Source organism: Indicator indicator, chromosome 15 (genome assembly GCF_027791375.1).
Source record: "Indicator indicator isolate 239-I01 chromosome 15, UM_Iind_1.1, whole genome shotgun sequence".
NCBI lineage: Eukaryota > Metazoa > Chordata > Aves > Piciformes > Indicatoridae > Indicator > Indicator indicator.
In genome coordinates, this window is record NC_072024.1 from 21,561,989 (window position 1) to 21,589,976 (window position 27,988).

Here is a 27,988-nt window from a genome sequence, read left to right on the forward strand (position 1 = left end):
ACCAGAAGGTCAGGGGAAGTTCTCCTCCTCCACTACTCTGCACAAGGGAGGACACGCCTGGAGTCCTGGGTCCAGTTCTGAGCTCCCCAGCTCAAGAGAAACAAGAAACCACTGAAGAGAGTCCAGGGGAGACTACAAAGATGCTGAGAGACCTGGAGCATCTCTGTGAGGAGGAAAGGCTGAGAGCCCCGGGGCTGCTAAGCCTGGAGAAGAGCAGCCTGAGAGGGGATCTGCTCAGTACTTAGCAAGAGAAAAAGGGGTTAGGGGCAAGAGGATGGGGCCAGCCTCTTTTCTGTGGTGCCCAAAGACAGGACAAGGGACAATGGGCACAAACTGGAACCTAGGAAGTTCCATCCGAGCAGGAGGAGAAAATTGTGCCTTGCGAGATTGCTGGAACCCTGAGCCCTGGAGCAGGCTGCCCAGAGAGGTTGTGGAGTCTCCTTCTTCGGAGAGATTCCAAACCTACCTGGACATTGTGATCCTGGACAACCTGCTCTGGGTGACCCTGCTTTAGCAGGGGGGTTGGACTAGATGATCTCCAGAGGTCCCTCCAGTCTCCATCATTCTGGGATCCTTATGTACCCTGCAGAAGGACCCAGTAAACATCCTCCAAAGAATTCTACAGATGAACTTGTAGGTGCAGAAATAATCTATTTTGAGAGGACAGTTTCATATCTTCTCCAAACACCATGGACTCCCTAAGTCTCTGACAGAACTAAAATTGGGACACTGAGTATTTCAAAAGAGCTTGAGGGTATTTTGGAAAATAAATACAGAGAAAAGGAGTGGCTTTGGTTCCGAATTCATATGTATAATCAATCCATTTTACAGAGGGTTTTTGAAAATCCAACCTGTACTGTACAGGAAAATTCATTTCAGTGTTTACAGAGTGTAATTACTTCGCCCCCTGACCATCAAAGCTTCCCTCACTAACAAAAGTTCCTATTTTTGTAGTAAAATCAGGCCTGTCAATTATTACAACTGACTTAAATGCACTTTGATCTTCTCAAGTAGGCAAAGCAACATCTGCAAAACATTTAGAGAAAAAGTACCATTTATTTACCCACACACAGTATGTCAAGACTCAAGATGTCTTCCTTAACCATCCCTTGGTCATTTTATATAATTTCTTCATACTGTAAGTTAGAGATTTCTTTGCCCCTATAAAGAGAAAAAGACACAAAACCCAGAAAACATCAATCTTTAGGAAGGCTGAGTGAAATAAGTTCTTCCTACCTTAAGTGAGGTGTTTTCCTGGAAGAGCGACAGCTCCATCCCTCAGGCAGACATGCAAATAACCTTCTTGTCACATTACTAGCAGAAAACAATGGCACAAACCCCTGCTTTTTATAATATCAAAGCATGCAAAATAAACCAGGTCCACCCTGAAGGCCCCCCAGTGTTGCATGCAAGCACACTGTACAGACAAGGACCAAGGCATAGACAGCGTAGATATTTATGATGAAAGTCTCCAGTAGCACATAGAGAAACTTGTAATTTACATCCTTGTTCCTAAATGCTAAATGTAGGAAGGCTTTTAACCCACCTGTGCCTAGAGCAGACCCTCACCAAACTGATATGGGCTGCTTTTCCGGCCCTTCCTGCTGGGTTGGGTGTCACAGAATGCCAAGTTGGAAGTGACCCCAAGGATCATTTGGTCCAACCATTCCAGGTAATAGTAGAGTTGAAATGAGGTGGTACAGCACCCTGTCAAGCTGAGTTTTAACACTGCCCAGTGCAGGGGCTCCACTGCTTCCCCTGGGAGATGATTACAACATCCAAGTGTTCTCATGCTGAGACATTTTCTCCTGGAGTCTAGTTGGAATCTCCCCAGTTCAGCAGAGCAGGACTGTACTCTGGCTAGGCCATGGCCACCACCAACCTGATAGCAGCACACCCTATTTAAGCACCACTATGTGGAGAAACCCAGGCTGTTGGGTGTGCAGGTTAATTAGCTGCCCACATATGTAAGAAGAATCTAGTTGCTGAAGCACTTCAGCTCTTGAGAGAGGAAACTACCAGGTTCTGTAGATCAGGCATCACAATCATGAACCACAGCTATGCTCAAAGCTGTGCAGCCAAAACTTTACTGAAGGGATGATGTTCGGGAGGAAGAGAGAGCAAGGTGAGCCAGGACAAAAGGAAGGTCTGCTCAAACAGGACAAGCAAGCTCTGTATGATTGCTAGACAACAAGCTTCATGCTGTCAAATCCAACTTCATCAATTCCTCCTGCTCATCAGATTTTAGTTTGCCTTGCTCAATGCTGTGCATTAGGCTCTGGGATGTCTTGCTGCAGACTAGTTCTACACAGTCAGAACTGAGAAGCTTCATGCAGATACCCATCTTGATTACCCATCACCAAACACTGCACAGCTCCAGCAGCTTTCCAGGACAAACCAACCCAGAGCACTGCTATGTAAAGGTTTGTGAATTAAAAATGAAGACAGAGAACTGAAGTTTTTTTATAGGAAAAGGGCTTGGGGGTGTCACTTGATGAAAAACTCAAACACAAGCTGGCAACGTGTGCTGGCAGCCCAGAAGGCAGCTGCATCCAAAGCAGAGAGAGCAGCAGGATGAGGGAGGTGATTCTGCCCCTATGCACTGCTCTCCTGAGACCTCACCTGGAGCACTGCATCCAGTTCTGGGCCTGCCAACACAAGGACATGGAACTGCTGAAGCATCTCCAGAGGAGGCCATTAAGATGGATCCAAGGGCTGGAGCACCTCCCCAATGGGGACAGGCTACAAAGTTGGGATTGTTCAGCCTGAAGAGAAGATTCTGGGGAGACCTTACATTGGCCTTCCAGTACCTGGAAGGGGCCTACAAGAAAGCTGGGGAGGGACTTTTGACAAGGCCTTGTGGTGATAGGACAAGGAGCAATGGCTTTGAGCTGGAAGAGGAAAGATTTAGACTGGAGATTAGGAAGAAACTCTTTACAGTGAGGGTGGTGAGACACTGGAACAGGTTGCCCAGGTAGGTTGTAGATGCCCCCTTCCTGGAGGTGTTCAAGGCCAGGTTGGACAAGGCCTTGAACAGCCTGGGCTATGGGAGCTGTCCCTGCCCATGGCAGGGGGGTTGGAACTAAATAATCTTTAAGGTCCCTTCCCAACCAAACCATTCTTTGATTCTGTGAAATGTGCTACTGACCACTGAGGTAGAAACCCGTTTTGGCTTCAGCAAGCTGTAAAAGTACATTATAAGCTCCTTGAATATTTGGTTATTGCCTCATGCTGAGTAATGGCAGCTGTCACTTCACAACAGAGAGCAGCTCCTCTGCAGTGAAGAAAATTGCTCAGCTTGCATAATGAAGTGACACCTGTGTCCTTAAGGGACAACCAGGTAACACTGAGATGGTGGTGGGTATGGAAAACCAGATGAACGAAGCATATGCCCAGGTGAACCGAGAGCAGCAGAAATAACAAAACGATGGCCAACAGCTTTTCTGGCAACACTGCCAACATCAGAAGCATCCTGCGGACACCGGTGTGGATATGCTGGCACAGGGACGTCGTGTGGAACAGTTCTGCTCCAGAGTAACCTGCCAGTCACTTGTCTACAGCAAACCTCATCTGAAGCCGCAACAGCTGTCACACTCCAGCTGTGACACCACCCTGCAGCAGCTCACAAGTCGTGAGATTTGGTAATAAAGAGCATTCCATGAGACTAGCCCCACAGTGAAGGAAGGCAGCTGTCCACTGTCACAGAGGTACAGAAGACTTTTGCAGCAGTCATGGCCTGCAGGTATTTACAGGTTCTGGGTATGAAGGGATTGAGGATGACATTTGTAAGGTGCACCCCTAGAGCTGAACACTTTCTGAAGTTCTACCCAAGATGAGCCTTCTCTTACAGACCCAGAGTAAAAAAAGACACAGCCATTCACTGGCTTTAGTCATCTTAGCATTTGGAATCCTAAAATCTTGTTAAGTCTTGGCTTAACAAGCAAGGTTCTGAGATCCTAGCTAGTGAAGATACTTATTTTTGATCCCTGCAGCTTTTTTACATTAAAAAACCTACCACAAAACAAAAAACCAAAACACAAAGTGCATTTTCAGATTACCCCACAGTCTAATGACAGCCTTTACAAAATCAAACCCAAAGAGGCAAGTTTTTAATGCTGCACAGGCAGCACTGACAGTTACATGCAGAGGATAAGAAGTAGGATAGGTTTACTTCATTACAACCTGTCTTATGTTTATTTCACAGCCCGCTGTTTACCTGAGGAGACTGACCAAAAGCACATAGAAACAACTGAGATAAAAGTCACAGAGTCTGATACAGAAGGACACAAAGAAACATGACTGGAACAAGCAAACAACTGAGACCCTGGTTTAGCCATTTACTGCATTGGATTGTTTTTTGGGGTTGGGTTCTCTTTTGTTTTGTTTGTTGTTTTTTTTTTGTTTTGTTTTTTTGTTTTTTTGTTTTTGTTTTTGTTTTGTTTTATTTTGGGTTTTTTTGGAGAGGACACAAACAAAAACCAGAGTAGGATAACATTTGACTGTGAAAAGACATTAGAAAGTGCTTGGGTACTGGGTCCAGTTCTGGTCTCCCCAGTTTAAGAGAGGTGGAACTACTGGAGAGAGTGCAGCAGAGGCTACAAAGATGCTGAAGGGCCTGGAGCAGCTCTGTGAGGAAAAAAGGCTGAGTCCTGGGACTGTTGAGCCTGGAGAAGAGCAGCCTGAGAGTGGATCTGATCAATGCTCAACAACAGCTAAAGGGTTGGGGTTTCAAGAGGATGGGGCTGGGCTCTTCTCAGCAGTAGCCAGTGACAAGACAAAGGGCAATGGGCACAAAGTGGAACCCAAGAGTTTCCCTCTGAACATGAGGAGAAACCTCTTTATTGTGAGGGTGCTGGAGCCCTGGAGCAAGCTGCCCAGAGAGGCTGTGGAGTCTCTTTCCCTCAAAGATTCCAAACCCACCTGGACATTTTGATCCTGTGCAACCTACTCTAGTTGTCCCTGCTTTAGCAGCAGGGTTGGACTAGATGAAGTCACCTCCAACCCCCACCACACTGGAATTCTGTGTAAACAAATGAAGATATAATGCTTGAAGTATAAGACACACTCAGTATCAGCAGTCTAGACTCACAAGAAGACACAAGTTGGATGAGTATGCAGCAGTAAGACAAAGTGCATGCTCTGTTTCTGAAGGAATGTGATGGAGAGTACAAAGCCTATCAGAACACCAAGTAGTTGCACTTCTTTGTGCCTATGATCACCACTGAAATAAAAAGTCAGCTTTACCTTTTGTAGGGAATCCTCCATGCATATATGCCAGCTTACAAACCATGTGTGCCCCATATGTAAGCACAAACTTTTCTACACTGAAGAGGGTTCTGTTAAAAGCAAGCAGACTAATGAATTCAGGATGGGCTCTTCCTTGCAGCATCTCAAATAACAAGTAAATAATCATGTAAATGCTGAAGCACCTCACACATCTGCATTAAAACAGCACACAGTGCAACAATTCCAGTTGCTGAGCAAGGCCAGGCTGAGCTCAGGCACAGCACAGAAATGAAAGAAGTGCTTCCAACCTCCGAAGTTCAAGCTGTGTAACTGCACAGCTTTGAAAATCACCATCCCATCTCCCCAGTGCCACAGCTCCAAGACACAGCTGCAACGACTGCAGAATGGATGCTCTTCTGTCATTCCAGCACACTTCTGGGAGGTGCAGGAGAGCAACACAACCAACACAGCCCCACTGGACTGTGTCCCTCTGGCACAGCAGCCTGCAAGTCAACTTGTCTAACCGCTTGCCAACCCACTCTGCCTCTTGCAGCAGAGCTCAACATACAGCAATTTTTCTCCTTCACATTTTCCCCCTGCAGGGAGCACTCCATGGAACTCCACCCACCAGAGCTTTATGCAGTAAGATGCTGACATTTCTGCCCCAGCACATCATGCTGCACAGCAAAATACAGGTTTATACATACAGCTGGTTTCTTAAAGTAGCCCTCGGGGTGATGAGTCACATCTGTAGTAAAAGTTAATGGCTGTAATTATGGCTCAGTCTCTGAATCTGAAGCAGTTGGACCACATGAAACTGTCTTTCTGCTTCAGCTATGAATCTGACTTGGTGGTTCCACCTCCTCTCCACTCTATGATACAGAACAAAGAGCTGATGCACATGGAATCAAGACCACAAAACTTCAGTGTAAACATAAGTTGGATCTGGTTTTACTTAAGGATCCATGTTCAGTTTTCTGGAAGTGTCAGTGTTGTAAGAGTGATTTGGCTGCAAAAGAAGTCCCCCAGAGCTTCCCAGTAGATATGCCTGGCTGCAGTGTTCTTGATATCCTTTTGAAGATAAAAACTAAGTGACACTGCTGAAGAGCTGTCAGGTGGAGGCAAACAGCTATCTGTTGTTTGTGTATCACGCACAGAGACACCATGTCTTTTTACAGTGAAGTGCTGAAAATCTGCTCAGGCAGCAGATGGAGTCAGCAGTTACCATAAATCTACAGAATATTTGGTATTAAAGCTATTCCTTAGAGTCAAAAACAGAAATGTCTTGAAGATCTAGTACAGTAATATCCCAATTCTAAGAAAACAGATGTTATTCAGAGCAGCTACAAGCATTTCTGATAATTCAAAGGTATCTTAACAACTGCTTCAGATGAAGATTTAATTCACAGTTTATTTATTTATAGGGAATTGGCAAGGCTTGCAGTGTTCCTCCAGTAAGATACAAAGAAAAAAACCAAAGCTAAAGAACTATCAACATCTCCTTCAGAGCAGCTAAACACAAGGACTTCAAGATTTAGCTCCCAAAGACCAGTCAGACACTGGCTATGTGGGCAAATAAATCAAGTGATGGTGCCATCTCTAATGGGAACCAGAGAGGCAACCTCACCACAGAGTCACAGCAATACACAGGCACATTTTCAAAAACTAAATAGGGCATTTAGCAACAAACAAAAACAGAGAGCTAGAGCTCAACTCCAAAACCACACTGGCAGAGAAAGATGAAGAAAAAGCCTCTTCAATGGGTCGAAATTCTCTATTTTCCTTGTGCTCCTTGCCAACAGTGTTAATACATATCATGCCATCTCTGCAGCAACTATTCCTGATTCAGCACTGAACTCAAACACACTGAACAAGGGACAGCCAGGCTACAGACCAGAGCAGGCATTCTGCTTCTCATCATTCTTGTCCAGATAAAACAACCAGCCAAGGAAAAATGTTGTATCTCCCAATACCCTTCAAAAAGAATGAGGGCCATGTAGTCTGCAAGCAGACCTGGGACGAAGGTACAGTTAGTAGGAGTGGCAAGAAACAAAGAGTCAGAGTGTAACAGAGCCACTGATTTAATGAGTGAGTCTCTCATAATTGTCTTATTTTAGCTACTATTCTTAGCGTAAACACTGCAGGACAGAGTCATAAAACTCTTCCAAAGTTTCTACTAGAAAGTGTCAAAATAGGTCTTAGGGGAACAGAAGATAAGATGGTTCAGGAGGGAAGACATAGTACAGCATCCTCAGGGATTAAGCTGAAAAGCTCAGTGCTTTCCTGCAATACACATTCCTTGCACAAGTCAAGAAAATGCCTTCAATGTAGAACCACAAAGTCTTGGCTGTGTGCAACACAGATATGAGCTGTGAGAGCCCCGAGAAACACCCATGCAAGGTGAACAGCCTCAACACCTTTCCCTCTGGTGACCAACTTTTCAAATTAAGAAGCCATGATTCTTTTTTCCTAGGAGGGTGCCAGAGCCCTGGAGCAGGCTGTCCAGAGAGGTTGTGAACTCTCCTCCTCTGGAGAGATTCCAAACTCCCTGGACATTGTGATCCTGGGCAACCTGCTCTGTGTGACCCTGCTTTAGCAGAGGGGTTGGACTGGATGATCTCCAGAGGTCCCTTCCAACCTCACCATTCTGTGATTATCCAAGTCCAACCACCCTGGTGAAGCAGGGGCACCCACAGCAGGTAGCCCAGGATCACACACAGGCAGGTTTGGAATCTCTCCTGAGAAGGAGACTCAACAGCCTCTCTGGGCAGCCTGCTCCAGGGCTTCAGTAGTTTCACAGCAAAGTTTTTCCTCATGTACAGATGGAACCTCCTGGGTTCCATTTTGTGCCTGTTTCCCCCTGTCCTGTCACTGGGCACCACTGACAGAGTTTGGCCCCCATCCTCTTGCCCCCCACCCTTTAGCTCTTGCTGAGCATTGATCAGATCCCCTCTCAGGCTGCTCTTCTCCAGGCTCAACAGCCCCAAGGCTCTCAAGCCTTCCCTCCTCACAGAGATGCTCCAGTCCTTAGATGAGCTCCAGAGGTTCCTTCCAGGCCCCATCATTCTATGATTCTACTAACTAGCTCCTCAAGACATGGAAAGCCATCCCTCTTGAATTCCAGGGAAGATCTCTGAAGATCACACAAACATCACATCTGTAAACCACCAACCTCACATCCTGGTCAGCTAAATTTAATTTCTTCTTTAAGGTGCAGTAGAGCATAGGGTATGGTTACAGAAAACACTATTTCTGTGTTCCTGTTCTTCTCCAAAGAATGAAGCTCAGGGTGCTGTGGCAAAGCTCATGCACAGGCTTTTGTGAGTAACCCCAAAAGATCAGTCCTGCCTTCTGTTGCTAATGGTTTTGGACAGATTGTGACAGGAGCGTCTACGTACAGTTCCAATAAAACAACCTCAGTGATGCTAAATGGAAGAAAAATCAGCTCTCACAAGCCTCCTTGCTCAGATCTGGCTTGTGTCTGTGACAAAGGATCCTGATTGCTTTGCTCTACCTGAATCAGACTGCAAAACACGTATTTTCAGCACTAAAAGCACTACAGAACACATGGGTTTAGACAGGTGCTACTCTATGTGTTACTAGAAGACAGCTGGAGTTTGTTTTAAAGGGGAAAAACAAGCCACTATATATAAACCAAAAAGCAGTTAGGAGAAGGGACAGAAAAGGCATTTCACAAATACCTAATTTTAGGTGGACCAAACAGAAACACAAGTAAAAGTTACAAGCCCCACTAAAAGATGTGACTGGATACCCCTCAGGTTCCAGTAAGTGATTCACTGCATGCCAACTTCTCCCAGAGGTGATTTTTTGCCCATCAGAAGAGACAGAAAGGGAGCAGAAATAATCTGACATTGCTTAGCTAATTTTACTGCTGCTCTTGCAGTCAGACACAGAGCTTTGGTCAGGTAAGCTGCTGCCTTTCACAAGGTCCAAATTCAACACAATAATACTGTCTCTCACACCTCTCCCCCAATTCTTTTGCTCCTCAAAATTTACTCTGTGTGGATTCAGAAACAGGTAAGCTACAAGTTAGTATTTCCAGAAGAAGCCTTGCCCACCAGCAGGTAATTTTGACAGCAAACCCTAGATGACAAATGTTACCTATTTAGTGGGAAGCTTTCTTTTAGGAACCAATACCTGCAATATACCTACCCCATACCAAGCAAAAATGTGCTTTTCTCAGCTGGAGTTATGTCCTTAGTCTCCTCCAACTGCTAGGCAATAGCTTTGTCACACTGCTTCCAGTTAATAGAAGCAAACTATTAACAGAAGCATATAAAAAGTCCAGTAAAATAAGTTCCTGCTTATTTTACTCAGAAGACCACTAATGGGCCTGAACACTGCAACCTGTGTTTCTTTACAGGGAGGGAGGAAGTATAACATGGAGCCACCAACTTTCATACTAAAAGAAAGGAACCAGCAGCTGTGGAAGTCTGGATAAGGTTTGCTCAGTAGGAAATCATACAGCTGCTTTTAAAGCCAATAATGGCCTCATCTGTACAGAACTGCTTTTGTGGAAGATTTAGGAATAGGTAGGAATGTGTTCAGAAAACCATTTGAGCAATCTCACGGAAGAAGCAGGGAAGCTTCACTTTGCAGGAATTAAGACTATCTCCTGACCAGAGATTTAAGTAAATGAAGGCTTATGTCTTAAGCCTTTCTTTTAAATCAAGCTGCAGTGCTACCAGCTTTTTAAAATGTAAAAACTGGGTCATCTTAGACCCATCAGATTTATTCCAGAACTCAGAAATCAGAGGAAGCTCCAGCGACGTAACTGACAGCAGCTTTCATTCCACTTAGGAACATTGTGACAGCTGAAAAGCATCCCAGGTTTTCCCACATTTCCACACAAGTCCTTTTCTTTTCCCCCTTCTATACCTTCTCTCACATGGACTTCGTAATGCTCAACTCTTCTCAACTCAAATTTTGAAATGTGAGAGTTGCAGCAATATCCAGTGCTCAAGTACACATGGGGTCCTCAAACACACCCCTCTCTTCTGAGCCTGACAAAAGTACTGGATCCTATCAAAGTTCTTTCCCTCAAAACTCATCCCCTCCTTTATTTTATGATGGAATAACCTTACACTCTACATCAGGGACATGGTTTAGTGGTGGACTTGGCAGTGTTAGGTTAACAGTTGGACTCAATGATCTTGGAGGTTTTTTCCCCAACCTTAATGATTCTTTGAGTCTATAACGCACCACTACTATGTCCTGCTCATTTAGGGATTCATTCCCATGTAGAAACCAGAGTGAATGATAAAGTCATTTTTTCCACTTTTTAAATACAAAAGGAGCAGAACTAGTGCACATCAGCCAAATGTGGCCCACATATAAAATGAAATTGAAGTCAAAGTTTGGGGTTTTTTGCTACTTTTGGATTGCTGGTGGGTTTTGTTTGTTTGAAGGAGTCATATAGACTCCAATTCCTTTGGGCATTTTATAGTTTCTCAATAGTTCTATAAAGCCTCTGCTTTAAACACTACTTTTACTTTCCAGGGACACCCAAAAAGTTAATTCTTTAAACAAGACAGTCTTGGAACCCTGTAATTTTCACTTTATGAAACCAGAAGGCTGATGCTGATAGCAATCACACACATTCTTACCAGCTGTGAGGATGGTTTTAGCACTCTGCACTATACTGGAAGATCTCACAATTCTCGAAATGCCTGCAGACAGAAAAGCACACAGATGTTACCCATCTTTACAGTCCTCTGGGAATTCTTTTATCCTCAAACATACACACACCCCCTCACACAAAAAAGTGAAATAATTTTCAAGTTATAAAATCAAGCCTGAAAGTAAAGCATTCATTTAAGCTGAGAAAATTTGATTCTGTTCTGTTTTGTCATACTAACTGAAAGCATTCTCTAAGATATTTTACTTTATATATAGCATACAGGAAAAAACAACTCCATCAAAACAAACAAATCAGTATTAAAACAGGTAAAAACCAGTAGGAATTGATCAAATTATGTGATTTGCTGTTCCCATTATTTCTCTCTTAAGATGATTAGTCACAAAGGCTTCAGAGCTGTTTGATCTAACTGCTGGTGTATTAAGTTTCCAGAGCAGAACAAATCATACTCATTGTTGGCTCCAGTATGAAATTGGGATTTTGCACCTCTCTGATTCAGTGGAGATGTTGACACTGTGCAGTGTTTGTCTGGCTTCTTTAAGTCACCAGCTTTGAGAGACAAGGCTCATTTACCCCTCTGCATTAGTGCCATGTTCAGTTCTCATTGCTCAGTGGTTCTTAGGTAACTAACAGAACAGTACAGAAAACACAAAACCTTCTCTCACAAGCACCAAGTTTTCTCTGTTCTAACACACAGACAGATCAGCATGCTGAGAGGTGCAGAACAAAACTACTGTGTGCTATTAAATACTTTTGAATGTAGAAATGCAGCAGTCCCAGAGCTAGTCTTCAAAACCTAAAGTTCAACAAAGGCAACTGTAGAGTCCAGCCCCTGAGGAGGAATAATCCTCTTCACCAATACAGTTGAGGGGTGACCTGTTGGAAAGCTGTGCTGTAGAGAAGGACCTGGGAGTGCTGGGAAACAAGCCAGCAATGTGCCCTCCTGAACAAGAAGACCAGTGGTCTCTTGAGGTGCATGGAAAACAGTGTGACCAGTAGGGCAAGAGAGGTTCTCCTCCCCCTCTGCTCTGCCCTAGGGAGCACACATCTGGAGTACTGGGTCCAGTTCTGGACTCCCCAGTTTAAGAGAGACAGGGAACTACTGGAGAAAGTCCAATGGAGGCTACAAAGATGCTGAGGAGCTTGGAGCATCTGTGGGAGGAGGAAAGGCTGAAAGCCCTGGAGCTGTTTAGCCTGGAGAAGAGCAGCCCCAAAGGGGACTTTATCTAAACGGTCAGGGGAAAGAGCATGGGGATGGACTCTTTCCTGACGTGCCCAGTGACAGGACAAGGGGCAGTGGGCACAAATTGGAACCCAGGAGGTTCCATCTAAACACAAGAAGAAATTTCTTTGCTGTAGGAGTGCTGGAGCTCTGGAGCAGGCTGCCGTGAGAAGCTGGGGAGTCTCATTCTCTGGAGAGATTCCAAACCCACCTAGACACTGTGATCCTGAGCAAGCTGCTCTGAGTGACCCTGCTTCAGCAGGGAGGTTGGACTGGATGATGCCCAGAGGACCCTTCCAACCCCCACCATACTGGGATTCAGGGACTCTGTGAACTGAAAGTTGCTCTGCATTAACCAGAATGTAGAATATATTTTCAAAAATCATTTTAAAATCCTTCTTTCAAAGCTACGGGAAATGCAGAAATAAGAAGGATACAATATTCCACCAGAAAATAATCTGGGAGGGTAGTGAGGGGAAGGGAATACTGTTGACCTAGTAAAATACTTAGGGACTATGCAATTCAACTGAAGTAATCAGCTTGGTCTTGCAGTGTTACCAAATGGCTTGTCCTGACCTTTACCTCAATTCCTGGATTAGGAAAAATCTTCTGGCCACAGAAGTGAAAAGAGGGATTTTGATTTGTTCTCCTAGGAGCACGAGAAGGTTGGCTTGAGAAGATTGGATCTGTCCAGTGTTTTGATACTGAACTGCTGCAGCACTGTGCACAGCCCACAGACACAGCTGTGCCTGCAACACCCTACAGAAAGATAACCACAATGACACTCAACTCATGGGAGACAGCTCAGAGATCTAAATCTACCTGCAGCTCACAACACTGCAGCACTTACTCCCAGGTTCAGCTGTTAATCACATTACTGTTGCAGCCCAGCCATGGAAGCATAGAAGCTGCCACAGACTGAGATGAAAGAGCCTGGACACACTGATGGCTGTGTTCAACTCATGCCACACTGTCAATGCAGACCTGCAGCTCTCAGGAGCTCTGCTTCCCCGAACACAAACCAGAGTGAGAGCTCCCTCCAGAGTTGGCTACTGCCTAGAGGCTCTCAGGTGACTGGTGAGCATTTACTGTGCTCAAGGAGCTTGAAAAATAGGAACTAAGATGTGTCCAGTTCTTTAAAAATGTAAAGGACTCTCCAGTACCAAAGGTTTTCATTTTTCTGCAGTATGAGCATAAAAAAAAAAAAATCAAAGTAAGAGAAAGAAAACATCGATGTCTGCAGCATCAGCTTTAACTTGCTTGTACAATGTTGTCTGTGATGAGAAGTGCCCCAATCATCTTCCTCAAAGCCTGAGTTCTCTGCCAGAGCTCCCTTACAGTGACTGAGAAGAGTCATGTCAGCAAGGCAGAGAATTAACACAGCACTGCAATGTCTGACTGGCACGATATAGAGCTGAACATTTAGATGAAGTTACACCAGCCAATGAAACCCTGGAGATGTAAGTATCCCAACAAGTGGTAGATGGTTTAAGTAGACCACACTAGTTTCTAAAGAATACTTCTTTCAGGACCCAAACTAAAACATATCTTTCTGAAAGAAGATTGTAGAAAGGTAGGGGTTGGTCTCATCTCCCAAGCAGCAAGTGATAGGACAAGAGAAAACAGCCTCAAGTTGTACCAGGGTTGGTTTAGATTGGACACTTGGAACAATTTTTATCCCAGGCTGTTCAGGGCAGAGGTGGAGTCACCATCCCTGGCGGGGTTTAAAAGCCATGCAGATGTGTTGCTGAGGGACAGAGTCTAGTGGTGACCTGGCAGTGCTGGGTTAATGGTTGGACTTGATCTCAAGGGTCTCTTCCAACCTAAATGAGCCTCTGAGTCTCTCAGTAGGAATGCTATTTGATAGCATTTCAGATAACCTGTTTTCAATCAACACACGCAAAATCATACTGTTAGGAATATATCTCATGATTAATCTCTTGTCTTCTTTGTCCTTCTATCTAAATCAGCCTTGTGAATTGGAAGAACATATTCAATAAATCTGTGTATCTATCATGCCTTGAAGGAAATTACAGGTTACACTGATCCAGGCCTACCTTGATGCACCACAAATCCGCAGTCAGGGTCATGGGCAACTTGCAGTAAAATTTCCTCCACATCTCTGTTTTTCCCGGGAGGGTCTACCAAGGAGGTGATCCTCTGTTGCAGAGTCCTTGGCAAAGCCATTAGCTGTGCAAATTGACCTTCTGGACTTTTATCAATCTGAGTATCATAAACAACAAAAAAAAAAAAAGACAGTAAAAGCATTTAGTGTAAATAAAGGAAGTTTTCTGTTTCAAAGAGGTCAGAAAAGTTTTTTGGCTATCTTTGACCTCTGGCCTTGTGAAAGCCATTGACAATGCTGAGAGAAACTTCCCAGGCACTGATAATGCTGTAACTCAGCTCTGAACCTGAAGAACAACTCAGTGCAAAGATGTTCATTTTTATCCAAGGGAAAACTAACTTACACACAAGATCTTGCTGCCTCTGCAGGCAACTTGTCACTGAAACTGTAGCATTTCTGCTCTATCCAGTTTCCTCTGGAAACATAAGTACAGTACAATGAAAAAACAAAAGTTCCCAAAGGACCACTTAGCTCAGTTTCTTCTGCCTGAATATAATCAAACTCCACACACAGGCACTGCAAGTTGAGTTTGAAAAAAAAAAAACATTTTCTCTGCTTTAAATTCAAACCACATCTGGTTTGTATAATTTGAAGGAAACATTCATTCCCCATTTTCCAGTGTAAATCAGAAATTCGATGACCCTTGTTTGAATACAAGGAGACCAATGTGCAGCCCTGCACATGTTCATACAGAATGTAAGCACAAATGGTGAAAAATCCATAGTGGAGCAGATCTCTCACAAACTGGAGGAAAATATGAAGAGCTCAATTCCTCCCACATTATTTTTCAGACAGCTCATGGAGATATCAGACAGCAGCCTGGCTGCCCTGTACACTGCCTTCAGTCAATGGGGAGAAAATGATATCCAGATGAACCGCCCACTGACTGCAGAGGGAGATGACAAGGAGCAGGCTCTTCACACGATGTGGGAGGAATCCAGGCCTGAACCAGAACTGTCAGAAGTGGTGTCTGCCTTCAGTTGGCTTTGAGAAATCTTTTAAGAAAGAATCTTCTCTGTAATTCCAAAGAATTGTAATCGTAGATGGGGTTTCTATTCTGCGTTAAACAGCAGTTCCAATGGCAATTGTCCTGTTTGGTCTGGGGGACAACTGCCAATGGCCAGACCAAGGTGGCAGGACCAAAGTATTAAAGCATTTGCCTCAGAATCAACAATAAGATCAGCAGCCTTCAGGACCATTACAGAATTAGGGACAGTTTTATTAACCACCCAACAATGTATTTGTACCATGCCACCAGGATTTGTTTAAAGGTAACACAACAGAGAATATTTTTCTAACTAGCCATTTCCTTGAAGAAAGGATTACTGATTCTTTTCAAAATCCATCTAAGTACTTCTTCCACTCAAGTGCTCAGAAGCACACTGATAAGGAAACATGGAGACGGCTGCAGTATAATAAAGATGAGCCTATGCTGTACTCCAAATTGCAGGAAAATTGTTTACTGTACTCAAGCTTGCCTGTAGCTGTACTTCAGTTCCTAACAAAGGAGCTGTTTGTGAGAGCATCACCACAGTGATTTGAGGATCAAGAGGCACCCATGTCCATGGGGCAACCCATGCTATTCGTGTCTTCATGTCGAAATATGTATCACACTTGAATATTCAAACCCACCACAAGAAGAAAAATTCCTGTTGAAGCTCTGATTGTGGGCACATCTCTTCCCTAACTGCAATGACACACCTACATCTGAGGCCAGAAAGATGGAATTCAAGATACTGATCATTCTGGATACCTGTTCCCTAAATACTACTTACAGCAATGGGTATTTAAAGCAAGGATTTCATTTGGTTTAATCAATTGATCTTCATAATTAGTACTCCAAGGGTTGTTGTGAGAGTACTAAGGGTTGTTGTGAGATGCAGTTTGTGACGGCAGAAAATTGCACTTCTAAGTTATGACCTGATGTGTCTAACACAAACCACGTGTTCATGCAGCACTCCCTAGACTCCTCTTTCCATACGGCAGGCATCAGAACACACGGTCTGAAACCACCTCCTCCTGTTCCTTGCTAGGGCTCCAGTTCTGTGCCCATACTCAGTAAAAATGAACAGTAGCTGCTACATATGCAGAGAACTGGTATTTCAGGCAAGTCTTCTGGTTGCAGAACTAACCAAACAACACAAATAGCAAGTACAGCGACTACAGCCACTCCCCTCAGCATATGGCATAATTCTTGCCTTCTGCCAGCCTGATAAAGCACTTCCACTTGCTTCTCTTAAAAACGTTTTGAAGAATGTTTTTATGAGAAGAGGCTGAGCTCTTTGGACTGGCAAAGAGAAGACTGAGAGGGGCTCTTCTCAATGCTGATCAATAACTAAAAGGGCTGGTCTTTCAGTGGTGGCCAGTGATGGGACAACAGGCAGCAGGTACAAACTAGAACACAGGAGGTTTCACTTTGACTTAAGGAAAAGCTTCCTTCCTGTGAGGGTACCAGAGCACTGGAGCAGGCTGCCTGAAGAGGTTGTGGAGTCTCCTTCTATGGAGACTTTCCAAACCCACCGGGACATGTTCCTGTGCAACCTAATCTAGGGGTTCCTGTGTTAGCAGGGAAGTTGGACTAGATGATCTCCAAAAGCCCCTTCTAATCCCTACCATTCTGTGATTCTGTGAATACCCACCTCCAGCCTTCCCAGGTGGTGCTTGTAGACCACTTGAGGGCAGTCCTGCAATATGCTACTGTACAGCTTCTGAAAATGGGGGACATTAGGTTTCACAATGTTCTGCACTTTCAATCTGTCTTCTCCTACAATCATCCGGAAATCACCTGGGCAAGAGAAGAGAAACAGTTAATTCATTGGGGAAAAAATGAAAATCAAAGGAAGAGAATGTAACAGAAACCAAGACATTACAAAGCTGTTATCTAAACCTTCATCCTCTCATTCCACCAATGCCTAAATTATTCACAAGGTTCACCTTCTAATAGCCAAAAAAATACCATTCAAATACCCTCAAACACAGAAAATAAAATTCAGGATTGTTACACGTCCTCTGATATGCTGTAATGTCATCAACTTGTGTTTCACTTGGACATCAAAAACATTCCAGCTATCAAACATGACCTAGAAAGCATCAGTAATTCAGTTCTGTGCTTTGCAACCCTACATCAGTTGCAATAGATTACTATGCAAACCCCCCAGCCCCAACACTTTGTACCTAAAAACAAAGAATCCTTCAGTTTTCCAGTGTTGAAAGAATTTTCTTTCAGTACTTTCTTACTGCGTTGTCTCTGCACTTCAAGGGCTGTACCTGAAGCACAGCTAATGCCAGTCAGGGTAAGATCACAGGATCACCTTTTCCCCTTAGCCACATATTTTCTTAGTAGTTTCCAAAAGCAACTTGTATCAGCAGTGTTACATGACTGACCTTTGCATTCTCTTTTATGATCACAGAATCACAGACTTCTCAGGGTTGGAAGGGACCTCAAGGATCATCCAGTTCCAACCCCCCTGCATAGGCAGGGACAGCTAACACTAGATCAGGTTGCTCAGAGCCACATCCAGCCTGGCCTTAAAAACATCCAGGGATGAGGCTAACATAGATGATACGTGACTGAAAAGATGTAAAGAGATTTTAAAGCAAAAGGACAATCAGTCTTAAGTGGTGGATTCATCAACCTCCATCAGGTACTGCCCTGGGAGCTTCCAGGTGACCAAGCAGGAGCTGGAGGCTCAGCGCAGCACACAACAACAGACAAAATCCTGAATCAGTTTACTTTGCCAGTTCCCACGTTCAGGGGATAAACACTGCTGCAAGGTGGCAACTTGCTAGCATGACTTGGGTTATTTCCATTCACACCAAGCCACCAAACAAACATGTCCCCAATAAATGGCACTGACTCACACTGGCAAAAAAACATGTCAGCAAAATAACAGGATAAACATTTTCCACATTAGAGCAGGAACAAATCTTCTGCAGTCTCTAAGGAGATTAATTAGAGTAACTCATAAAATCAATTCTGTCTACTGGTAAACCCCCTGAAAAGTTGAAGACTCTCAAAACAGCAGCAAAAGACAGACCCACAAATATGTAATTTACAGCCTTCTCCTTGAAGGTTCCCAACTGGGAGTCCTGCTGCTTTAGCTCTGCTCACACTGCAGAGCCAATTTCAACATCTCACACCATGGTAACAGATCTCCCACGTTTTCATTAACTGCAGGACAGATTAAAAGGGTATCTTGGTCACTAGGGCTCACCAGGAATCCAGTGAAAATTCCTGGGCAGGTTTCAGGTGGGCAGGTTCACAGCCCTGCAGCAAACAGCCCTGACTGGCAGCCCTCAGCCACCCCACTGTCAGTGCCCTCTGTACTGTCACTGTCAGAGAACAATTCAGAAGGAAGAACAGCAGGAAAAGCTGACCAGAAGTGTTACATGAAGAACAGTTATACTCCTCAGCAGAGCCAAGCTGCAGCTTATCCATCCACCTGTCTATCTGTGCTTTTTTTTCAAAGCCAAACCTGCATTTCTGTATGAGTAGAGAAAGTGCTGTGGAAAGCACAACTCTGACCAAACATATTTCTGGTGATATCATTAAGGATAGCAACATTTCAAAAGCAATGCTGAATTAAACTGTAGCAATTAAATCTTGTATTGAAGAGACACTCAGAGTGATTTTTAAACCTTTTCTCCACACCAATTTCTTAAATAAAGGAGGAAATAAAAAAAAAAAAAAAGAGAATCACCAAATACCAACTAAGAGGTGAGTGTTCAAATGTATATTTAGGAATTGCAATCTGGGTCTTTAAGTTAACCAAATAAGAACCTTAAACACAAGAACACTCAAAAAGCAGGAGATAATCAAGTATAGGTAAGACTATCAGATGAATCACATTACACTGAGTGGAAATAACTTTTTCTTTCCTGAGGTTTTGAACCATTCAAACTAAAGTCCAATTGATACAAACAGCAAAAGAAAAAACAGCAGGGCTTGTTGTGACAGGACAGGGAGTGATGGGTTTAAACTAAGAGAGGGAAATTTAGATTAGAGAGAAGGAAGGGTTTTACAGTGAGGTTGGTAGAAGACTGGCACAGGTTCCCCAGAGGTAGGTCTCATCCCCCCCATTCAGGTCCCACCCCTGAAACCATTCCAGGTCAGGTTGTGTGAAGCTCTGAGCAACCTGCTGTAGTTGCAGATGTCCCTGCTGACTACAAGGGGGGTGGAATCGATGAGCTTTAAAGGTCCCTTCCCACCCAAAGCATTCACTGATTCTATATTCAATCACTCATACTCAGCTAAACCCAGTAGGCAGAAGTTTTGCTTATGTAGCTACACCTATTTCCTCTGAATAAGCACAATCAGCCTTTCTAAGCTGTCATGCCACACAGCATTAACCCAAAGCTGCTGGAGCAGATGACTTAGGACACATTAGACTTCCTCCTGTGGGTCAACAGCTCCAGCTTTTCTCCTCAGTGACCGCAGACATCATTACTAACCAATGTAGGAGAGTCCTGCAATCTGCATGTAGAGGTCTTCTTCAGAGAAACTCTCTGGCAACATGAGGAAGGCAGCTGTGACAGCACTCTTCAGGTTGCTCACCAGAGCTGCCTGCAGCTTGTTGTTCTCATTCTGCGTCAGTATTTTCACCTGAAAAAGCAGAGTCAGGGGAAGAATGACTTCAGGAAAGTGCTGCTGAAGATGGAGCTAGAAATGTTACTCAACACAGCAGAAGAATACTTCCTAACACTACAGGATTTTTCCAAGGGGAAATGATATGCTGGGCTTCAGAAGTTGAACATCTGAAACACTGCAGTAGTGATACCATGGAGGACCAAATTTTAATCATTTCAGACAGCCAGAAATCTCCCAGGAAGACAGAGTGCAACAGCTATCACCACGGATGAATATTGATTCTGGAGGTAAATCTGAAAGCCCAAAGTTCAGGAAGGCTTCTTCACAGCACAGAAAACATATCCAAACTACTCACTATCGCATCACATCAGGGGGAAAGAAACCAATTTATTCTGGTCTTACAGTATATAAAGAATTCAGTGAACTAACAAGAGAGACTTGAAAATTATTAAGTTAACAGCTCTTAAGATCTGGAGAACAGGCCTGGTGAGGAGCAGCTGAGGGAACTGGGGTTTTTTAGTCTGGGGAAAAGGAGGTTGAAGGCAGACCACATTGCTCTCTACAACAGGGTGGTCATAGGGGTGAGCTTGTAGAGATCATAGAATAAGAATAGAATCATAGAATCAGTCAGGGTTGGAAGGGACCACAAGGATCATCCAGTTCCAACCCCCCTGCCATGGCCAGGGACACCTCACACTACAGCAGGCTGGCCAGAGCCTCATCCAGCCTGGCCTTAAACACCTCCAGGGACGGGGCCTGGAGATGCAGAGATGAGGCTGGAGCCAGGTGGGGGTTAGTCTCTTCTCCCCAGTATCAGGTGACAGAACGAGAGGAAATGGCCTCACGTTGCACCAGGGCAGCTTTAGGTTGGACAGTAGAAGAAAATCCTTCACTGAAAGGGTTCTCTAAAACTGGAATCCCTATCCCTGGAGGTGTTTAAAAGAGGCAGAGATGTGGTATTGAGGGACATGGTTTAGCCCCAGACTGGTAGAGTTAGAGAATGGTTGCACTTGATCTTAAAGTGCTTTTCCAACCAAAGCAATTCCATGATCCTAAGTATTTTAAATGAGGGATACAGTCAGTTCTATAAATAAGCATGGCCCTCAGCCAGCACATTTTAAAGCAGGAGAATGTACAACCTTCACTGGCAGGAAAACTCATACAGCAGAAACTGCAGGAGTGCGTAAACAAAAGGTACTTGCAGACAAACAAAACACACAAAGAAAATCTCATTGTAGAACAGCAGGCATCACGAGCACTATTCCAGTTTGTCATTTAGCCACATCTACACTCTGCTGAATGTCACAGCAAGAGTATTTTCCCATTCTCTTTCAAAAATGCTTTTACAGATTTGGAGAGCACCGCAGCTGCTTTTTAAAATCTTCCCCCTCTGAAAGCAAACTGTGTGTCGTTTGTGCTTATTTATTTCACTCTTTAGGTGCAACAGCTTCCCCTTCCCACCTCCCCAGGAAACCTGTCACTTATGGATAAGCTGCAGCTACATTTATTCAGTTTTGCAACACAGTTAGATGGGAATTTAGCTCATCAGCTTTACACATTTCAAGTAGGATAAAAACCAGTAAACTTTTACGACAAAGAAGCCTGGAAAGAAAAGCTAAGTGCCATTTCTAAGTGGCAATTCCAAGCTCCATCTATTCAGCCAAACATTCAAGACAGGTTACTCAGTCAAGGCAACCAGTTTATAAGGGAAACAAAACATCTCATGAAAATTCCTCTGAGATTTTTCAAGTTGATGTTGTAGCTTGAAGCATATGTTTTAGCTAAGGTGCTGTAAGAACTTGGACAGCTCTCACTCATAGTGACAGATTTGTCATGGAAGACCAGGAAAGCACTGACCTCTTCCTCCTCTGCAGCAGAGTGAGCAGAGAACTTCCAAGCAAACTGTTAAAAACTATTTGTGCCCAGAACCAGCACAAATGGCAAAGGGGACATTAGAGATCATGGTGTGTAAGAACACAGAGCTAACCCTCTTTGCCCTCCAAAAGAGGCTTACTGTATGTTTTTAAGAAGGTAAAAAAAGGTTTCTGTCACTACCACTTACATCACCTATATCAAAACATTGAATCAGTTGTGAAATCAGAACCAGTAGAGACATTTGAAACCTGTACAACAGAGCTTAACTAATTGTTTGGTCATTTTTGATTCAAAATCCTAGTTCAGTGATTCTGGATAGCTTCTGCAGGAAGAGATGGTTTGGACATCCACCAAGTAACCCTTCAGTCACATCCTAGTTTAAGTCTTGCAGTCTTTACTCACACAAATTCCTGTGAGCTTTGTGAAAATAATTTGGACTGATTTCTTCTTTTACCTATTAAACAAATAGGTGTGAAGATATCTCTGCTGCTCTCTTCTTAGCAACCAAACAAAATTCTGCCTTCTTGTGCAAATGTGTACTCTCACTGAATCAAAAGATACAAAGCACAAGATGTATCTACTAAGAAGATGAAAAAAGAAAAAAAAAAAACACAAGCAACAGCAAATGCAGTTACAGTGAAAATAAATATTCAGTAGTTCTTGTTACTGTGAAATCCAGAATTCTTCCTTTTGTTCTTTTTCTCAACATGTTAAGTTTCATTCCCTGTAATGACAGCAACTGTTCTAACCCATGCTATGTTGTAATAGGTCTCTGGAGGCAGAGAAAAGCCAGTAGTGCTGAGACATACTGCTCAAACTTTCAGACTTTTAGTTAAAAGCTTAATTAGCTCCTGTTCCAAGCCATGAACAGAGTTCTCCCCTCCTTCCCCCCATCTCCTCTCTTGAGGAATTTCAACGTGGCACTGCTGCCGTCTGCTGAAAGCACAGCAAAGCAGCTTTCATCTTTAAACACATACCTGTGTTAAATATTGGTGACTCCTAGCATCTGTTCTAGAAGGTAAATATTACATTGAACATTAAAAGGCCTTTGAGGTAATGGATTCCAGCTATTCAAGATTTACTACAGGCAAAAAAAAAACCCCGTGATGAATACACTTACTCTTACATTTCCTCCACATAACACAGAACATCCTTAAGGACCACATTTCACTTCCTTTCTGACATCATCCCTCTAGAGCCAGACCATCAAATCAGAGCAGGTAATTTGTCCAGTACTGACATGTAGACCCTTAACAATTAAAGGCTACATCTGATCATTTTCCAGCTTTGAGTTTCCTGCTCCTCAAGACAAAGAGCTGAACAGACCAACAGTTACCGGTTTTTGTAGGCGTCCGGCCACGTAGAGGGTTTTCCAGTGAAGTAAATCATCAATCAGGGTATCAGTGCTAATTACACCATATTTTATCATCTGGGGAAAATAAAAAGCAAAATAAAGGCTTTTGAAAAATCATATATCTGCACCATTTTCACCACATGAAACTTACTACTTCCTTACTGTAACTGCCATTAATTCTAAGGAACATGAACCTCCAAGTAAAAAACCTGGATGCATAACATTAAAACGTTTGAATGACACAGGAGGCAAAAAAAAAAAAAAAAAAGTTCCTATTTACATGCAAACTTCTGGGTAAAAAAAAGTGGAAGGCACAAAACTCTTTAAGACTCAAAGTTACAATAAACTCACCCCAGGTTCAATCACTAAAGCAAAAGACTGAATCCTAATGACACCTCACCTAGAGACGACACTGATACTGAAGTGATCCAAACAGTAAAATACAGCTGTTCATGAAAAGATTTTGGAATGGTTATAATCAGCTTTGTACCAGCCAAATGTTACAAGAGTTGGGAATAATCCATAGGATAATAGGTTAATGGCTGGACTCAATGATCTGGACTTGATGGAGAGGGTCCAGAGGAGGGCCACGAAAATGATCAGGGGGTTGGAGCACCTCTGCTGCGAGGACAGGCTGAGGAGGGAGCTGAGGTTGTTCAGCCTGGAGAAGATGAGGCTCCAAGGAGACCTAATAGCAGCCTTCCAGTAGCTGAAAGGAGCCACCAAGAAAGATGGGGACAGACTGTTTCCAAAGGCTTGCAGTGACAGGACAAGGGGCAATATCTTTAGACTACAGAAGGGCAAATTCAGATTGGGTATCAGGAAGAAGTTCTTTTCTGCAAGGGTGGTGGAACACTGGAACAGGTTGCCCAGGGAGGTAGTTGAGGCCCCCTCCCTGGAGATATTCAAAGTGAGGCTCAACGAGGCCCTGGGCAACCTGATCTAGTTGAGGACATCCCTGCTGACTGCAGGGAGGTCAGACTGGATGAGCTTTGGATGTCCCTTCCAGCCTGGACCATTCTATAATTCTATGATCTAGGAGGTCCCTTCCAACTTCAGTGATTATATGATGTAGAAAAGACACGGACTGGAAAGTTGCCTGGCAGAAAAGGACCTGGAGGTGCTGTTTGACAACCATATGAACATGAGCCAGCAGAGTGCTCAGGTGGCCAAGCAGGCCAAGGGCATCCTGGCCTGGATCAGCAATAGCATGACCAGCAGCAGTAGGGAAGTGATCGTGCCCCTGCACTCGGCACTGGTGAGGCCACACCTCGAATGCTTGGTTCAGTTTTGGGCCCCTCACTACAGGAAAGACACTGTTCTGTGGTTAACAGTTTGTTACCACATGGCAAGTTACCCAAAATCAACACCAAGGCAGAAAAAACAGATTATTCTCCTTCCCTGACTCCCATTCCCACTCCTCCTCACCAAACATAGCCTTCCCACAGATGCAGGAGTAGGATGTGCTGGACAAGGACAAGTTACATAGAACTGGTAATTCTACCTGAGCTCTACAGGTCAGGATGTCAGCCATTAAACACCACAGAAGTCAATTCCAACTCACTGTACTAAATACTCGCATTTTATCTCAGTTAGAATCCACACTGCCATTGCTACATGGTCAACTGCTAGTTTGGACCCTTGTTTCCCCATGATACCCTTGACAACCACTAAAACTGGTAAGCAGCAGGAATATGAAGGCATTTAAGGAATATAAACCCAGTTTCTAAGGTGCTTTAGTTGTAACTTCCAAATACTGCTCACACTTCTGAAGTGCAAGAGCAGCTGCTCTGTTTGCTTTTAAATTAATATGCTGTTTGGGAAATTGTTTTGAGACATAAATATTGACCATACCATGAGTTAAGGATCAGTTACAGTCAATGAGACTTGCTTCCTGCACAGAGATCTGCTTTAAGCTAATCATTTCAGTACCTCACACACAAACACTGGACTTCAATTACTCAAACTACTTGTACTTACCCTCCCGTTACACGGCACTAAAGTATTGTAGTAGATCCCTGCTCCATAGCTTTGTACACTAGTGATCTGTTTGGGCCCAAAAACTTTTAGGAAGGAATAATGACTCCTGTTCTTCAACAAGTTCATCATATGCCAGGTCACAGAGTCATCAACAGCAAACACAAAGTCCAGCATGTTGTTCTGTGGATAAGGAGAAAAACACTGGGGTCTGTGTGTCAGGAAGCAACCAACACTAATTGTATTAATTTAAGATATACATAGGATCAAACTACCAGATAGTAATTTTTCACATGCATAAAAATAAATAAATAAACTGATAAAAAATTACACAAATCCCACAATCATTTACAGCAGATAGAGTTTAAAGCTTCTGAAGAAGTTGTGTGTTTTCTAGCTAGTCTAGCAGGGATAGACCAAAACTTTCCTGTCCTTCTGGTTAAAGGACCAACCTCCAACCTTCCCAAACAGAGGTGCATGGGATGAAATCCTATGGTGCTGGTTCACAGCTCAGTGAAACACCTTTATGCTGCTGCTGAACACCACTTTTGCTAGCAAGCGAGGCCATGAATTGGTGACGTGGGCAGGTAAAGTGAGATGAGAGTCAGCAGCAAGAAACTGCACTCCCAGTCTACACCCTTGCTTTTGTCAGCAAGCCACCCAAACTCCAAAGCCTTGTGAAGTGCAATACTCTCTTCTGCAGAAACTAGTGGAGGCATTCCCTGCACACAGACAAGCCGACTGTTCACAACTCAGACCTACAAGAAACCAGCACCCAGAGTCATATTGCTTCAAACTCTTTAGGCCTACCTCTCTGTGGCTTACTTACATCCCAGCTAATCAGTTAATACTGCTAAAAAAATATTTAATTTATATGTGTGTCCAGCATTACTCCATCCCAGGTGGAGATCCTGGCATTTTTCCTTCTTCAGTTCCATACTGTTTAACGTAGCCCAGTGTCCCCAGTCTATCTTTTCCCTGTTACCTACCATTTCTCTCCCATTCTAACATTCCCATGTTAGAGCTTGGAAATCCTCATGATCTCATTTTTTCTCTTTTCAGAAAGCAAAATGAGCCACATTTAAAACTGCATTGGTGAGGAGTGCTTAACAGGCCAGTCACAATGAGCAGCCCTGCCTAGACACAGGTTTTAATAGGTCGATCAAATACACACAAATTGTAAGATCACTATTTTCAAGCAGCTCAACCTCCAAGGGATGAGGAAGGGCCCAGAACGCCACTGACGTGCCACAAGCCCTGACCCACAGCCCGCAGACATCAGGCTGAAGGGGCGCCCGCCCCACACAGGCTGCAAAGAGGCTGTCAGGGACCCCCGCAGGGCCCCGGCCGGGCAGCGATTTGGGGAGGTCTCACCCCTTTTCGTGCCCAAGCCACACCTCAGGCTGCTCCGGGGAACGGCACCACGCCGCCTGCACCGCGCTTCACCCACACGCACAGGGCCCACGGCCTCGACTCGCACCGCGGCGGCTGGGGACGAAGGAGCGGGGAGGGCCGGGGGAGGCGGCAGCGCTCACCTCGCCATGCCCAGCAGGAGCCCCGGCCTGCCGGAACACCCCGGAGCCGTAGGCGAAGGCCAGGCTCAGCTCCTGAGGAAACTGCGCCAAGACCCTCCGCAACTTCACCGCCGAGCTCGCCAGCACCGGCAGCGCCATGGCGCCCGCCGGGCACCGCCCACTGCAGCCCGGCCCGCCCCATGCCTGCTTCCCGCCCACCGACACCGGCGGCAAGGCGGGAGTGACCGCAGCGCCCCCTGCCGCCCAGCGAAGGCGCTGGCCCCCTTTTCCGGGCGAGGCTCGGGCTGTGCCGTATCATGTCCCCGGTACTGATGGGACTGAGCCGTGCCCTGTGCCCTGTGCCCTGTGCCTAGCACTTCTGAGACTGAACCATGCCCTGTGCCCAGCACTGCTGAGGCCGCCTCTCCAGGACTGAGGTCACTTTTGGGGCTCTCACTCCAAGAAGGACATTGAGGGGCTGGAGTGGGTCCAGAGAAGGGTCTGGAGAACAGGTCTGGTGAGGAGCCCATGAAGAAGCCTGGAGAAGAGGAGGCTGAAGGGAGACATTCTGGCCCTCTATGTGCCCCTGAAAGGAGGTTGGAGCCAGGTGTGGGGGAGGTCTCTTCTGGAAGTAACAAATGGCAGGACAAAAGCAAACAGCCTCGAGTTGCACCACAGGAGGCTTAGGTTGGACATGAGGAACTATTTCTTCCCCCAAAGGGCTGTTAAGCCCTGGAACAAGCTCCCAGTGGGGGAGTCCCCATTCCTGGAGGGGTTTTAAAGCCGTGGAGATGTGGTGCTGAGGGCATGGTTTAGTAGTGGCCTGGCAGTGCTTGGTTAATGGTTGGACTTGATCCCAAAGGTTTTTTTCAACCAAAACAATTCTGTGATTTTATGGTTCTGTATCCTGTTGGGACGCAGGGCTTGAATGCCTCATTAGCAAGTTTGCCAAAGATACCAAACTGAGAGGTGCTGTTGACTTCCTTGAGGGAAAAGACACTTTGCAGAGGGGTCTGGATAGATTTGGGATGCTGCACCATCACCAACAGTGTGAATCATAGCCAGGACTAATGCCTGACTCTCCACAGGGAAGCAAGTAACACTGGACACAAATATAAACTGGGAGAGGAGTGGCTGCAGATCAGCCCTGGAGAACAGACCTGGGGGTGCTGGTCAGCACCTGGCACTGTATGAGCCAACATTGTGCCCTGGCACCAAGAGGGCAAACCACATCCTGAGGTTCATCAAACACAACGTGACCAGATGGATGAGAGGGGAGATCGTCACAGTCTGTTTGGCACTGGCCTGGCTCCATCTGGAACAGCCTGTGCCATTCTGGGCTGCACCAGAGAAGAGCAAGAAAGCTGGTGACATGTTCCATGAGGAGCAGCCTGGAAGACATGTCCCGTGAGGAGTAGCTGAGGAAGCTGGATTTCTCCAGTTTGGAGA

At 44.7% G+C, this 27,988-nt stretch overlaps 1 protein-coding gene across 1 annotated transcript; it reads right to left on the reverse strand.

Moving 5' to 3' along the window:
* Nucleotides 1-1,068: 1,068 nt before the first annotated feature.
* TAMM41 (TAM41 mitochondrial translocator assembly and maintenance homolog) lies at nucleotides 1,069-26,698 on the reverse strand. The gene is made up of 8 exons (XM_054387447.1): nucleotides 26,561-26,698; nucleotides 25,029-25,208; nucleotides 23,031-23,123; nucleotides 19,684-19,834; nucleotides 16,872-17,017; nucleotides 14,165-14,330; nucleotides 10,854-10,916; nucleotides 1,069-1,161 (listed from the first exon to the last, which is right to left on the reverse strand). The coding sequence occupies exons 1-8, from the start codon at nucleotides 26,696-26,698 to the stop codon at nucleotides 1,085-1,087; spliced, it is 1,014 nt and encodes a 337-aa protein (XP_054243422.1). The 3' UTR covers nucleotides 1,069-1,084.
* Nucleotides 26,699-27,988: the final 1,290 nt, after the last annotated feature.